Genomic DNA, 14,586 nt, shown 5'->3' with positions numbered 1-14,586 from the left:
TCTTCCCTTGGCTATTTTTATATGGAACAGTTCAGAGCATCCGTTCACCTGGGAATGAGGAAGACTTGGATCCCAGTTTGCAGCAGGTGTTTAAGCTTGGTGTCACACTTCCCTTTGGTGAATGCCTCAAGCATGAGTATTATGGAGTATCCTGATTCCAAATGAATCATAGAATCAGTCAGGGCTGGAAGGGACCACAAGGATCATCCAGTTCCAACCCCCCTGCCATGGCCAGGGACACCTCACACTAGATCAGGCTGGCCAGAGCCTCATCCAGCCTGGCCTTAAACACCTCCAGGGATGGGGCCTCAACCACCTCCCTGGACAACCCATTCCAGGCTCTCACCACTCTCATGGGGAAGAACTTCTTCAAACAACCCTTGTCAGCCCTTTTCTGTTCCTTCATTTCCGTTTTGTCTGCCCCCTTTTTCCCACTCTTTCCCTGTTTCTGACTCTCTATTTCTCTCAGCACATCTACTTCAAGTAGTCAACCTATGTGCTTAATGTAAATTTGGTAATCCAATCAAAATAACAAGGCTTCAGAGAGTTCATGCTGCTGAGTCACTGCTGCTTCTCTGCAGATCCAAACAGACATCACTTAAATGGTACTTAAAAAAATTGTGGCCCTTACAGCTGCAGGAAATCTAACTCCAGCTGGCATAACTGTATTTTTGTGTAGCTATGTATTGCATGCAACTTTCTCTAAATGAAAGTACAGAACCTTGAAATTGTGTCCCTGGTAGTACTTGAGCAAAGCTTCAGATCTGTAAAAAATTTATTAACATGACCTAGACGTGACCGTGTCTCTCACCTCCACCATGAAACAGGGGAAGCCAGATCAGTGTTGTTTTTAAGGTGATGAGAAGGTTTGTGCTTACCTTGGACCTTGTGAAAAAAATGTGAGCTGAGAGAGGAGTAGGACAATAAAGAGAGATACTAAAAATAGCAGCTGACTTGAGCTAAATATTATAGCAGATTATTGCCACGTTTGCATTGTGGACTTGTCTGAATCCTATGGCAATCTTCTTTATAAATCAGCTGGCTGTTCTGAAGAAGTTCACATAGAGAATGCCGTGTAGTGTATCCCCATCTATATTGCTTACTCAAACGCAGGGTGCTGCACTTCAGAGAACAGTTAATAACACAGGACTTCTGCAACGCATCTCAAACAAGTCCTATCAAACTTTAATGCCACTGTACACTTCAATACCTTTCTGATCTGTACAAGCTGCTCAGAGTTAAAATCCCTGACTCCTGTAGCCAAGTTTCAAAGAAGGTTATTTGATTCTTCTCTTCCTTCCCCACTACCCTCATTTGCATCAAATATTTATTTAGGGTACAGAAGTTAAATTACTCTAGCCAAAATAGGTAGACATCGCTGTGCACTCCTATAACTGCCTGACCTCAGGCAAAGTTACATAACTTTGGGATTCCTGGTTAGTTATTAAGAAAAACAACTCCTGCTGTAGCCCAGAAGCTCTTTGCTGGCATGGGTACTCCATCTTTACAGGACATTTGAGCACGTCTCCTTTATAGAGAGATATTACCTGAGACACTCAGCTCTTGTTCACAAATGCATAATGTGAGATACCTACAGCAACTGGCTCTGTAAGACAATCAATCAGCAAAATCTGGTTTGTATTTTATGGCTTAATTGCTTTTTCTTTTGATGTAGGCTTTTGTCTGCAGTGCTAGAGAGCTTTGTTGTGGTAAGGAGATTTCAATGTGCTCCATGGACTGTGACTCTGGGACCTCAAATGACTTCCCCAGATGAATTTAAAAGGGCTTTCCTTTAATTCATTAGATACAATCCTCAAATGATTTTGACTCGCTATGTCTCCTGGTGACTTCAGCTCTGCACAGCTCAATGTTAGCTTCTCCCCTTGCATTTGTAGGACCTGGTCACCTTTGCTGGAGCACAGAGCCACATTACAGCCTGGATTTGAGGCAGGGAAGGGCTGTGTGTGAGCCCCATGCTTGGACTGGGCAGTTCCTGTAACTGGCAGTGCCAGGAGAGGCAGGCTTGGAGACATAGCTGAGTTTTCCAGGCTGACATTTGGTAAAAGGAGTGAGTACAAATGCTTATAGCTGTGATGCTGTGTGAAGAGAAAGGTTATGCCACACAGCTCCAGGGAAGAAATACCCTGGCATAGGCACAAACCAGAGCTTCCCAAAAGGCCTCTGCACCCATGTGTGCCAGGAACAGGAGACTTCATGAAGGTTGAAGGATTCTGCTGTGCACATTCCTACAGAGATAAAAGTTACTGAGAAGAAAAATACAGAGGGAATATACTATGTTCTTGAGGGGGCTGGATAATTCTGCTACGCTTGGAATCTTACTATCTCACTCTATTTGACTTCTGACATTTTACAATGCAAAAATGTTTCTACATGAATGATTCTTAGATTGCAAGGGTTTCATATAAAGCTAAGCTCAGAAGCATCTCCATTTATAGCTGCCTTTGCCAGTACATTTCAGAGTAGTGTATTGAGGAAATTAATAAATGGCATCCAACCTATGGAAAGATGCAGCCTTGCAAGAGCTGCCATTATGAACAAACCCTGTTTGCAAGTTCTGCCTCTACAGGCACCCTTGTTTGCTCAGAATGCCTTTTCTGTTTTGAGCCAGAAAACAGTCTTTACCCATCACTGTAAATGGACTGGGAGCCTTCATTTGCATGTCAGATGTGCCTACATACTGTCAGTTCTCACCCCACTCCAATGCTTCCTAGTGTTAGTTTTTCCCCGTGTAAAAGCAGCTCAAAGAAAAACAGATTTCAGAGATGTTGCTCATAAACATGAAGCAAAAGAGAGTTCATCTGTGACAGGGAAGAAGAATATTACTTTTATGAAGTTAGTGTGGTTCAAGCATTAAGCTTGAGATTGAAACCACAGATTCAAAAGGAAAGCCTTTCAGAAATAACTCCTTTGAAGGAATGCTGTTTTAAAGAAAGGATATGGTTCATTATATCCCTTGTATATAGAGTTACATAGAGATATGTATACTAGTTTCTGTGAAGCCTAGCAAATGCCAGAGATTCAGTGCCTGCCCTTCCTTGCACAAAAATAAATCTGTAGCAAAGGTAGTTTCTTCTGATTTAAAGTAGTACGAATCAGAGGAGATTTGTACTGGGTTTTCTTTTTTAAAAAATCATCTTTGCAAAATACAACTATCAGAAGTCACGATTTAGACTGCCTGGGGTGGTGTTCTCAGTTCAGGAGAACTTTCTCTGATATACCCAGCAGATTATTTGATCATTTTAATTTTTCCTTTCCTTGTATTTTCTCTTCATCCTATTCCCACAAAAAGAAGAAACTTGTTAGTCACGTTTCACAGTCCAAACAAAGGAAAAATGAGGAAAATTACAGTAGATTTAAAAAAAAAAAAATCTACCTCTAGCTTTAATGGTTCCAGAGTTTCCATTAAATCAGCAAAGTTTTCACTGTCAGCTCTCGTAAGTCATTATTAAACCACACCTGCTTCTTCGGGGAGATTAAATTTGCTTTCTAACAAAGAGAAGACAACATTGGAATTGAAAGATGTGGGGTGAAGAGCAGTTCTGCCATCTAGTTGTAAGCCACCAGAGAAATACTGCCATTCAAACGTGCTGATGAAGATGTTCAATAAAGCTTCAGTGTATAAACATCAACAAAACAAGCCTCTAGTTAAAGCAGTACAGTTGTCTCAAGTTTCTCAAATCTTGGAAGAAATTGCAGCATTGGAAGTCACTTGGTGTTTTCTGCCTGCAGCTGAACAGGAGTGATTGAAATGCATGACCTGTTTAAGGCAGCTCAGGTAATTTAGGCAGCACCAGGCTGTGGAGTGATTATACGTACAGCAGAACTGAAGTGAGCGTCACCCCTGGCAGAAGGAGAGCAGAGCAGCTGGGAGCAGTGACCTCCTCACCCAGCCTCTTTACTGCCAGCATCAGATATTCTCTTGCAGCTTAGAGCTTTGTAATTGGAAGTAGTTTCTCTATTGCAGGTAGGCAAAGGTTCTGAGCTAAAGCCTTTGGCTCTCACTGTCAACTGGGCAATGGGATTTGTTTTCTAATGAACCCATCAGCGAGTGCTGTGTGAGGCCCTTGAGATCTATTTGTCTTTTTTTTCCTGATGGTTTTCTGAAGAGAAAGTGCTCAGGCATCACTTACCCAGACTTCTGGTTTGAGGTCTACGAAAGTGAAAATTACTTAGAAGGTGCTTCTGGCTAATGTAAATTCCATTTTGAAGGTAGTTAAATCATCCCAGTGCAACTTGTTCAGTAGTGTCTGCAGCGGCAGACAGTACCCTGAGAACGAAGGGCATTTTTCAAGTAGCATACTTAATGGGCAGAGGAAGGGAAGATGGGAAAGTACTAAAAGCAGTGCTAGCCTTTGCAGGGGAAACTGGCAACTCAAATGTTTACCATGCAGTTGTTCACTTATATAAAATCAGTTTCCACCATCCTTATGTTGTTGGGTTTTGTTTGGTTTTTTTTTTTCTTTAAGCTCCAGCTTCTAGAAACATATGACTAAGTAAGGATTTTGCTTTTCATTATTTAAATTAGAAGTAAATTAAAAACAAACATAAAAAAGAACAAACCCAACCAACCAAACAGAAAAAAACATCCACCCAAACAAAATAGAAAAAAAGAAAAATATTCCAGTTTCCATAGCTGCACAATAAAAAATCTAACAACTTCTCTCCCAAAAAGCTTAACAAATAAGAACTACATAACTTTTCTGTATTTTGAAAGAAGTAAAGGAAAAAGGGGGGGCAGAGAAATCAACACTGTGGCATTTTTATGTGGATTCTGTCTGCTTTTCATACATTTACATTAAAACTCATATGTGGTTACCTTGTATACAGAAATGCATGCAGTGTGTTGAGGGAGAGTCATCTGCAAGAGTGGGAAAGGGTCTATTAAGAATAACACACAGTGATACATGGGCAGTTGGTGCTGAGGGGTGAGTAGGCTGAGAATATATGATTTGTGCTCTGCTTTAAATCCCCCATCTTTTTGACAGGGACCACCTCCTTCTGTCTCACTCTGTATCTCTCACAGTGTAACTGAGCGCACAAGAAACGCCTTTCAGAGCCTACAATACAGATTAATATATGAAAGCACGTACTGCCAAAGCCCAACTTGTATATTGCAGTCATTTGATTAAGGATTGTATCTTCAGTGGTTGTGTAAAAGGTTAAATTGTCTATCTTGGCTAAAGGAGCTGGAATTGTAAAATAGCTAAATAATAGACTTGTCCATCCCTAATTACAAGAATGACTGAAATTTTCACTTTGGTCTGTATCACAAAGTCAGCAGTTTTCATTGTCAGGTTAGATCAGCTCATAACTGAAGGTTGTTTTTAATCACAGAAGTAAAAACTGTTCTTTTCTCTGTGTCTGTTTATAGACATCACGAAGCTTTTGTGCAAGCGTCAAGCTCCGTATACAAAGGAATGCAATATATGGAAAATAAAAACTGAATTCCTATGACAGTAAATGCCATACCAGCAAACTTCAAGCTGCTCTGAGATGATAGACTTCATTGCTTATCTTAGCCACTGTCAGATTTGAGTCTTTGCTGTCCTCTCTTCACATCTAAACCATCACTGAATCCTGTCATATCTTCCTTTTAAGCACTCTTCTTGCTATAACTAAATTCCTTAGCTCTCTTAAATTGACATTTTCTAGTCTCCAGCAGAAGCAGCTTCATGTGTTCTGATTGTCTCCTTTCTCACTCAGAGCCTTCTTTTCCATGCAACATAAGAGAAAAATCTTGTCTCCCACTCTTCTGACCTGTAGAATCCCCAAGTCTACACATTTTTACATCCTCATCTATTCATTTCTTTCCAAGTTGCTTGTTGGATTTTTCACAGATGAAAGTGAATGCTGCAAAGTAACACCAGGGACGACTGTGATAGAGGAGTAATTATGCATGCTGGAGTTTGCCCTCAAAACGTTCCTGTTTCTGCTTCCACCTTCTTTCCTCACTCTTTGTTTCTGCTGCTTGTTTTGTCCCACCAGTGCTTGTCGACAGCATATATATTCCTAGCATGCTGGGACCTGAGCATTATTTGGGGCTTCTGAGCATTAGTAGAACAGAAAAGCAGCTTAAGCCTTCAACATACACTGGGGTTTTCATACTATTTTCATTTTCTTTTTGCTATTTTCCTGCTTTCCCCTCTCATACCCATTTTTACATTCAAATCCTCTTGTGTCCTTTTCAAGAATTTACCTCCTAGTCCTCTTCCACGCTGCCTCAATGTCTGCAGCAATCACTGTTTTGCTGTATGTGTGGCAAACAACTGCCAGTGATGGATTTGGAGCTGCTCTGTAATTATTTATGAAAACTGTGCACTGTCCTCATTACTCAGATGTTTTCCATGTGACTTTATTTGCCTTAACACAGTAGGAGAGTTTGGAAAAAGCAGGAAGGAACAGAAAGGATTCCTGGTGAAGGCATCTGCCTTAAAACAGCTGTGTTCATCTGCGTTTCTCAGGGGGTCTGATGCCACAGGCTTAAGCAGAGCTAGGCAGGGACCCCAGGACACCTGAGGGAATCAAGTGAAGCTAGCAACAGTGAAAATCATGATCTTCTGTGATATCACTGTACAGAAAAGAAAACAGCAGGAGAAAGCTTAATGAAATCATTAGCTGTCCTTCCTGCAGACAGCCTATGGACCAGTGCAACTGGTATGAATCATATTTCCATGCTAAATGATAGTGGGGAGCTAAGTGGCAGCACTTAATTGCTTATGCGATTGCAAGAGTACCAAGGTTTTATACATCAGTGAGACAGTGTTTCTAGGAAAAGATTTAACAAGAGGGTTTTCATATGAAAAAGTAACAATTTTAGAGTGCAAGATATTATGGAGGTGCAGATACATTAAGAGTCTAAGACTAGGTGAGAGAGTATATTGGACTACATAAGGGTGAGCAACAAAGTTTGACTTGTGTTTTGGGTTTTTTTTTAAAGGTGGGAGCCAAAGAAGGACAAAAGAGCTTTTACCCCTTTTCCCTTTTTTTATAGTAGTTCCTAGGAAGGAGCACATCATCAAAAGCGTAAAAGTACCAAAGACTCACAGGGAAACCTGAGACTGTATTGGGATATAGGCAGAAATAGTTTACTTTGTGACATTATGAACATCTGGTAAGTTTTAAAATGAAGCTGTTTTTAAATGATCTCTTGGTCACAGAAAAGTAAAACTGAATGTTTCATCCATCCAGATGGTGAGAAAGCCATTTTGAAAAATCATCTTGATCAAAATCCACCAGCACAATGGGGCTCATCAGACCCTTCCAAAACAAGCAAAGATCCTATAGAAGACATCAACTCTCCAGAACAGTAAGTATACACTTTTCTGTATTGGTACAGAAAGAAGCACCTCTTGCTCTCTCAGGTATGCATGTGCACATCCTTTCTACCGTGTTAGCCATAAATCCCATCCTGGACACCAGCAGCCTTGCTGATAAGATCTTAATTTAAATTATTATATTTCATCAAAACCCCTATTTATCTTTCATGTATTTTCACGGGAAGACCTTCACTGTAAAACCTTACAGACAGCCCTAGCAACAGAGAGAGCCTGGACCATCAGCAGCAGCTATAAATGGCACCTCCTGAAGCACCTAGTGGGTAGCAACACTATACTATGATGCCTTCCTGCCACCAGCTCACAGTCCCCACAAAATTTAGGTATCTGGGACACTAGATCCTAACTTGCCCCAAAGGCAATCTAATGTACTTCTTTTATATCATAGAATGGCTTGGATTAGAAGGGACCTTTAAAGGTCATCTAGACCAACCCCCCTGCTGGGAGCAGGAAAATTACTAGATCAGGTTGCTCAGAGCCCCATCCAGCCTGACCTTGTTTCCGTGGATGAGGCATCTATAAAATCATGTCTAAGGTTTCTGTAAGAAGTTACAGGACAAGCTGTGCCCAACCATCAATGTATGTTAGGGATGACTATTGTTAAAAGTCCAAGTCCTTCCACACACCAGCCAGAGGGATTCGTGGTATACATGGCCATTTTGTTCTCTTTTGGTTATAAGGTAGCTGAGAAATAAAAACAATCTGAAGGCTTTTCAATGTTGCCATAGCAGCTGGCCCTGAGTTTTGGCATAGGAAAGCCTGAACCAAGTAGTTTCCCTTAGAAACCATGCTGCAGCTAGAAGGAAAAAGTGGCACAAAGCACTTGCTAGATTCATGGAGGGCAGAGAATCTTATGGTATCAGCTTTTCTCTCTAGGAATCTATATAATAAAATCACACACTACCCTCTACCACCTCAGCAGGACCTTCTATGGGCCAGAGCTCACAGAAATCCCGTGCTGCTTTATCCCTGGATGAGCCCTTTCCCCACAACAGCCTAATTACCTGGGCACCACTTCATTAGGAGCTGTTTGACTCCCATTTTGTACACAGGCAGCTTAAAAGCTTATTTAAAACCAGAATAAATTAAATAAGTTACCAGAATCAGCCATTTATTACATCAGTGACAGCAAACCTGATTTCAGATAGCAGTTACTGCCTGTGCCACCTGGTGCAGGAAAACACATGGGTTTGTAACTCTGTCCTTGCACTCAAAAAAACCTTCAAGACAGACCTGCTCAGGAGCTAATATATACACACATGCACACATATACACAAAAAAAAAAAAAAAAAAAGCCCCTAATAGCTGAAATCTGGTTATTTCACAAAAGCAGGGCTCTCACTAGAAAGCTTTCATGACTTTACAGGGTCATCAGAGTGCTCTAATGCATGGCTGTTAGAGGTCTGTCTTTATCTGGCATGATTTGCCAGAAATAATGTAGTGTGAATGTAGCCTCATCCACACATGGGCCCCTTACATTAAAAGGGATTCTAAGGAAAACACAGATGCTCAGATAATCCAGTTGTCCCAAAACAGATTTAATACAGAAAATAAAAAGAAAAACATTTGGTGATGACAGAACTTCCTCTAGGCTAGTGGTAGCTGGTAAGAAGACTGAGATTTCCTGGAGGTCTTAACAAGCAGGTCAGTACAAATCTGAACAGTCACTGACATTTATGGAAAGCAATTAATAAAGTCCTGCCAAGTCAAAACAGAGTCATTTGGTACTTACAGAGCTGTGACTGTGCCAAGTCCAAGAGTCAGTGTCTCCCTTGAGGAGTCTGGGTACCAGAACCACACACCCCAGACACAGTGGACCTCTGAAAGAGAAGAAGTGTACCCATGTTCAGGAACAGGGGTTTGTGATTTCCTCTTTCATTAGACATTTCCTCTTTCCAAATTTTGTGCTCTTTAAGAATATCTTTCTGCACACATGTTGGTTTTGTTTGTTTGTTTTCAATATCTCTGGCAGCACTTCTGACCTTACATGGTTATTAAATACATCATATTTGTCAAAAAACAAAAAAGAGAGAGAATTAGAGGCAAGCTGTAGTTTATGCCTCCTCTTTCTCATTTCACTGCATACATAGGGCAACTGACAGGTGGTCACACAGTCTGCTGAACCTATGTCTTATTCAAGAACACAAATCTCAAAGAAGGTTAATCTGAAAAAGATTTCCTCTTTCCCACAAACCTATGAAAGGAGGATGTTAAGAGAATCATTTGCCTCCACAAATATTAACTCTCTAATGGCTATAGCAAAGAGAAGCATCCCAGCTTCTTGTTAGTGACAGCACTCAAGAGAGCTGCCATCTTCCAGTCTCTGTGACCGGAAGGTAGACTTAGAACATAAATATAGATGATTGACAATTTGCTTTGCCTCTTTACTCCCCCTTTCCTGCTGGGTGGGACCTGGTAGGTTATCCATAGTGCCATGTAAACTTGGCCATAACCAGTCAGACCAAAACTGAATACAGAATTCAAGGTGTGGCCTCACTAGTGCCAAGTACAGGGGTAAGATCACTTCCCTGGTCCTACTGACCACACTGTTTTTGATACAGGCCAGGATGCTGTTGTTCTTGGCCCCCTGAGCACACTGCTGGCTCATGTTCAGTCTGCTGTCAACCAGTACCCCCAGTTATCTTCTCTGCCAAGCAACTTTCAAGGCAATCTTCCCCAAGCCTGTAGCATTGCATGGGGGTTTTGTGACCAAAGTGCAAGACCTGGCACTCAGCCGTGTTGAATGCCATGCAGTTGGCCTTAGCCCATTGATCTAGCCTGGCCAGATCCCTTTGCAGATCCCTTTTCTTCTCCTCCAGCAGATTGACAGGCCCACCCAATCTGGTGTCATCTGCAAACTTACTGAGGAAGCACTCAGTCTTCTTGTTGAAGTCATTGATAAAGATTTTAAATAGAAGTGGCCCCAAAACTGAGCCTTGGGGAACATCACTTGTGACTGGCCACCAATTGGATTTAATTCCATTCACCACCACTCTCTGGGCCCTGCCACCCATCTGGTTTTTGACCCAGCAAAGAGTGTGCCTGTCCAGAACACAGGCAGACAGTTTGTCCAGGAGGATTCTGTAGGGAACTGTGGCTTTACTAAAGTCCAGGTACACAACATCCACAGCCTTTCATTTCCCCAGGTCTTCAGAGGTGTGACTGTGACAGCAGTTGTTCCAGAACCCTGCTTCCCCATGGATCTTGTCAGTGGTTTCCTACAGCAGAAATGAAATATTTTGCAAACGCTTCTGCCCACTTCATAGCCTCTTTCATTCCTACGTATACTGCATTGTGTTCCTGTGTTCATTGACACTGGAAGTCAAGCTTTTACACCCCATTTTATTTGCCCCTTAAAACTGTCATTTCTGTACAGAGCTGAGGATATATACTCTGTCCTAATACAGCACCTTGATGAGTGGCTGCTCTGTGTGGTAGCACATTTCCATTCCTTCTCTTTCAGTGGTTTTCTATGATTCTAAACCCACAAATACATTCCCTCCCCAACACATTTAACCATATAGATATATATGCTTTGGCATATCTATATGGTATGGACAACTCAAAACCTTTAAAGGTCATCTAGTCCAACCCCTCCTGCATTAAGAAGGGACATCTTTAACTGGATCAGCTTGCTCAGAGCCCCATCTAACCTGACCTTGAATGTTTCCAGGGATGGGGCATCTGCCACCTCTCTGGAAATTTTTTCCAGTGTTTCACCACTCTCATTGTAAAAAATTTCTTCTTTATGTCTAATCTAAATCTACCTGTTATGAGTTTAAAATCATTACCCCTTGTTCTATTGCTTATAGACCCTACTAGAAGCTCCCTTCAAGTATTGAAAGGCCACAGTAACGTTTCCCCTGGAACCTTCTAGTCTCCAGGCTGAACAACCCAAACTCTTTCTTCACAGGAGAGATGTTCCATTCCTCTGAATGTTTTTGTGGCCTTCCCCTGGACCCACTCTGGCAGGTCTATGTCTTGTGCTGGAAGTCCCAGACCTCAACACAATACTTCAGATTGGGTCTCACCAGGGTAGAGTAAAGGGACAATATCATTTCCCTTCACCACTTTTCTTTTGCTATGCAGCTCAGGACACTGCCTTCTGGACTGTGAGCACATTTTGCTAGCTCATGTCCAGCTTTTCATACACCAGGACCCACAGGGCTATTCTCAAGCTCTTCATTCCACAGCTTATGTTGATACCAGAGGTTGCCCTAGAAGAACTGACAAAATGTAGCAGGGATAGGGAAATGGAAAAAAACCACTAATATTGGAGGGGGAAAAAACTCCCAACAAACAAACAAAACACAAAAAAAAACCCAACCCAACAAAAAAACCGAACAGCTACAGACTGAGGAAAGGTACAAGGTTTACTTTCTCTTAAGGAGAAAATAGAGTTTTGTTTGGATTTTGTTACTTGGCTTTCCCCCTAAGAATTGCCTAAAAATCTTAATTGTGTGTGAGTCTCCAGGCTTCAGTCTGCCACCCCAGGAACCAAGTTTTCAAATTAAAGTAAACTTTAAGTACGGTTAAAGCAAAACTTGCCACCCACCATAGCTACCGTTGGCACAACCAAATAAACCTGCTTTGTCCATGGTATGGCTAACCATCCAATGGGTGACAAAAAAAATGCCATTCACTTGATTATGCAACTGGATTCTCTTGGAAAACTTAAAAAAAGCCCTTTAATGAGAAGTCTGTAACAGTTGAACAAAGTAAGCATTTCCACTGGTGGGAAAATAAGCATGGGCAATTCTGTGTTTGACCCTGCAACAAGAGACAGAATGACAATCTGTAGTGTCAGGCTCATAAGGATTCAGCACATGGAAGCAGCTATCCATGCCACCTCTGCACTCCTTGGGAACGAGGCATGAGTTCATTGATAGCACCAGAAAGGATCAGGCACAATAGCAAAATAATATTGAATGGATTTTGTGTGGTCCCAGGAACGCGTTACCAGCACTACCACGCTCAACACTGTGGAGTAATGTTTCATCAAACTTTTAGAAAGAGCTTGGGGATTGGGGAAATGAGAAGAAATTTCCTTGCTAGGCAGGCCACAACTCTTTCCACCACATCTCTGTATAAACAAGTCTTTGTTGTAGTGAGGAAACTAAAGAAAAGCAGCATTACATTTCTTTTCATTTGAACTTGAAAGCTATACTGCCCAAGCCCACAAGCAATGCCTTGGTAGCTGTCTCTGCTTCCTAACACAAAGCGAAAAAGAAAGTGTTTGAATCAGAAAAGCTGTCCAAAGGCAGGCTTTCAAACACACACTTCTTACAAAGGTCCATCTGTACACAGTCATTATACCAGATAACAGGGAAATACACATTTAGAATTCTATTGAACTGATACAATACTTTGTATGGGCATTTTTCTCCTGGAACCAAAAAGCTGGTCTTTGGTTCAGCTCTGTTACTTTGACATCTGTAATCTTTTTCAGTGTTTCAGGAGTGCATATCTTCAAATGAGGAAGCAATCCTAGTCTGATAATCTTAACACTGACATCTTAATCACTGAAAACTTCAACTAGATTGTGACTTTATGTAAAGTACCAGAATTTCCACAGTATGGGGGTAGCAGTGCCCATGGCACTGTCTTCTCCAGGGAAGGGGGTCAGTGAGCACAGTTTAATGTCCCTTTAAAAGAACAAACAAAGCCCAACTAGTTATGATAATGCCAATCTGCTTGAAAAAAAATGGATAGAAGATGTTGATTTCCTAAATACTGAATTTTGCTGTAGGGGGTAGGTTAGACTGCTTTTAGAGTGCCAGCACAGTCCCACAGTACTGACTATGGGAACTAAACAGTATTCAGCACCTCACCTTTGCAGACCTCAACTGCAAAGACAAACTGCTTGGAAAAAGCCACCAGTCCAAATTCCTGGATTCCCACATTCCCTCCACGTGCCTGTCTTTGCTGGAGTTACAACAATGCATCCTTATTTGTAACATCCTTATGCCAAGTGGTGTGTGGCCTAAAATTCAGCCTGTGACCTCGTGCATGTGTATGCAGTTAGCTGGGGCTCTGCCTGCAGTTGGGGTGGGGGTTGCTAAGCCATATGCCCTCATTGCATGTTTAACCTTTTTCCAGTATTAGCTGTCTAACAGCTACTCTGAAAGTGCCTGGGAATTTCAGGAGGTGGTAGGATGCTGCAAATGCAGCCTCAGATTCCTTTTTCATGTCTAGCCTGTCAAACAGAAAAATTCCCCAAGGGGAAATAACACCACAGTAGCATAGCTCAACAGCAGCGAGTGCAATGCTCTTGGCATTAACCCTCTCTATCCCGGCAGCAGGCACAGAACACATCCTTGCAACAGCCTGAGAGCACACCGAGCACGTGGCATGTCACCTTTTCCCCTTGGCTAACGCTTCTCTTTCTCTGTCTCTCAGCATACAGCGTCGGCTGTCTTTGCAGCTGCCCATTCTCCATCATGCCTACCTGCCATCCATAGGAGGAGTCGATGCTAGCTGTGCCAGTCCCTGCGTAAGCCCCAGCGCCAGTCCTCGGCACAGACACGTGCCACCTTCCTTCCGAGTCATGGTTTCGGGGCTGTAGGAAAGGGAGATCAGTGCTTCCTGAACTGTTTTTAAGTACTCAATGACTGGACTAAACACCTGACCTAGAACTCTGCTACAAACATGTAACATTGGCTCTTACCGCAGAGGAACTACCAATTGAGGCCATCATCACAGGAGTGCTCGTGTAACTCGTGTGGGAAGGCAAAGGAGAAGGACACAAGGAGTTTGATCTGTAGCCTTATTCATGGAGTTTTTATTTCTCCACCTAGAAGTCACTGAAAAACGCTTCTTCCCAAATTTCTACTGGCACCAAGGAGGCTGGGAAATATGGATCTTGCAAAAAAGACACTAGGAAATAATGAAACAAAAACAAAAACCACTCAAATGTCACTGAGATTTATGTGGCTGCTGAGAACATGCAATTCTATACTGTATCCATGTAAGGAAAATACCATGGTTAAGCTATACTGTATTTACTGAGATAGATACACTCATTTTTACAAGAGTTGTGTTAAATTGCTGGAAACATTCTGCACTGGTTAGTCTTGCTTGTTTTCATTTCAGGGATGATGTTCGGTAGGAAAGGAGGAAGACGAGAAATGATTTCTCAGGTGCCATTGAGACTCTGCAATGCTGTGAGCAGGGTTCTCTGAGTTGCAGCTCTACATGAAACTCAAGCAGAGGCTGAAGCTCCAGCTCTGAG

The 14,586-nt window shown here is 42.0% G+C and overlaps 1 protein-coding gene across 1 annotated transcript in view; it reads left to right on the top strand.

Annotated features, from left to right (window-relative positions):
- The window catches only part of GABBR2 (gamma-aminobutyric acid type B receptor subunit 2), a 498,889-nt gene extending 484,969 nt beyond the window's left edge, over positions 1-13,920 (top strand). The window contains exons 18-19 of the mRNA XM_054381694.1: positions 7,210-7,327; positions 13,755-13,920. Coding sequence (XP_054237669.1) covers positions 7,210-7,327; positions 13,755-13,920 — 284 coding nt within the window. The remainder of the gene's footprint in view (positions 1-7,209; positions 7,328-13,754) is intronic.
- The last annotated feature ends 666 nt before the right edge of the window (positions 13,921-14,586 follow it).

Source organism: Indicator indicator, chromosome 6 (assembly GCF_027791375.1).
Source record: "Indicator indicator isolate 239-I01 chromosome 6, UM_Iind_1.1, whole genome shotgun sequence".
NCBI classification, from domain to species: Eukaryota; Metazoa; Chordata; class Aves; order Piciformes; family Indicatoridae; genus Indicator; species Indicator indicator.
The sequence above is the reverse complement of the archived record's forward strand: the minus strand, read 5'-3'. Positions and strand labels throughout refer to the sequence as shown.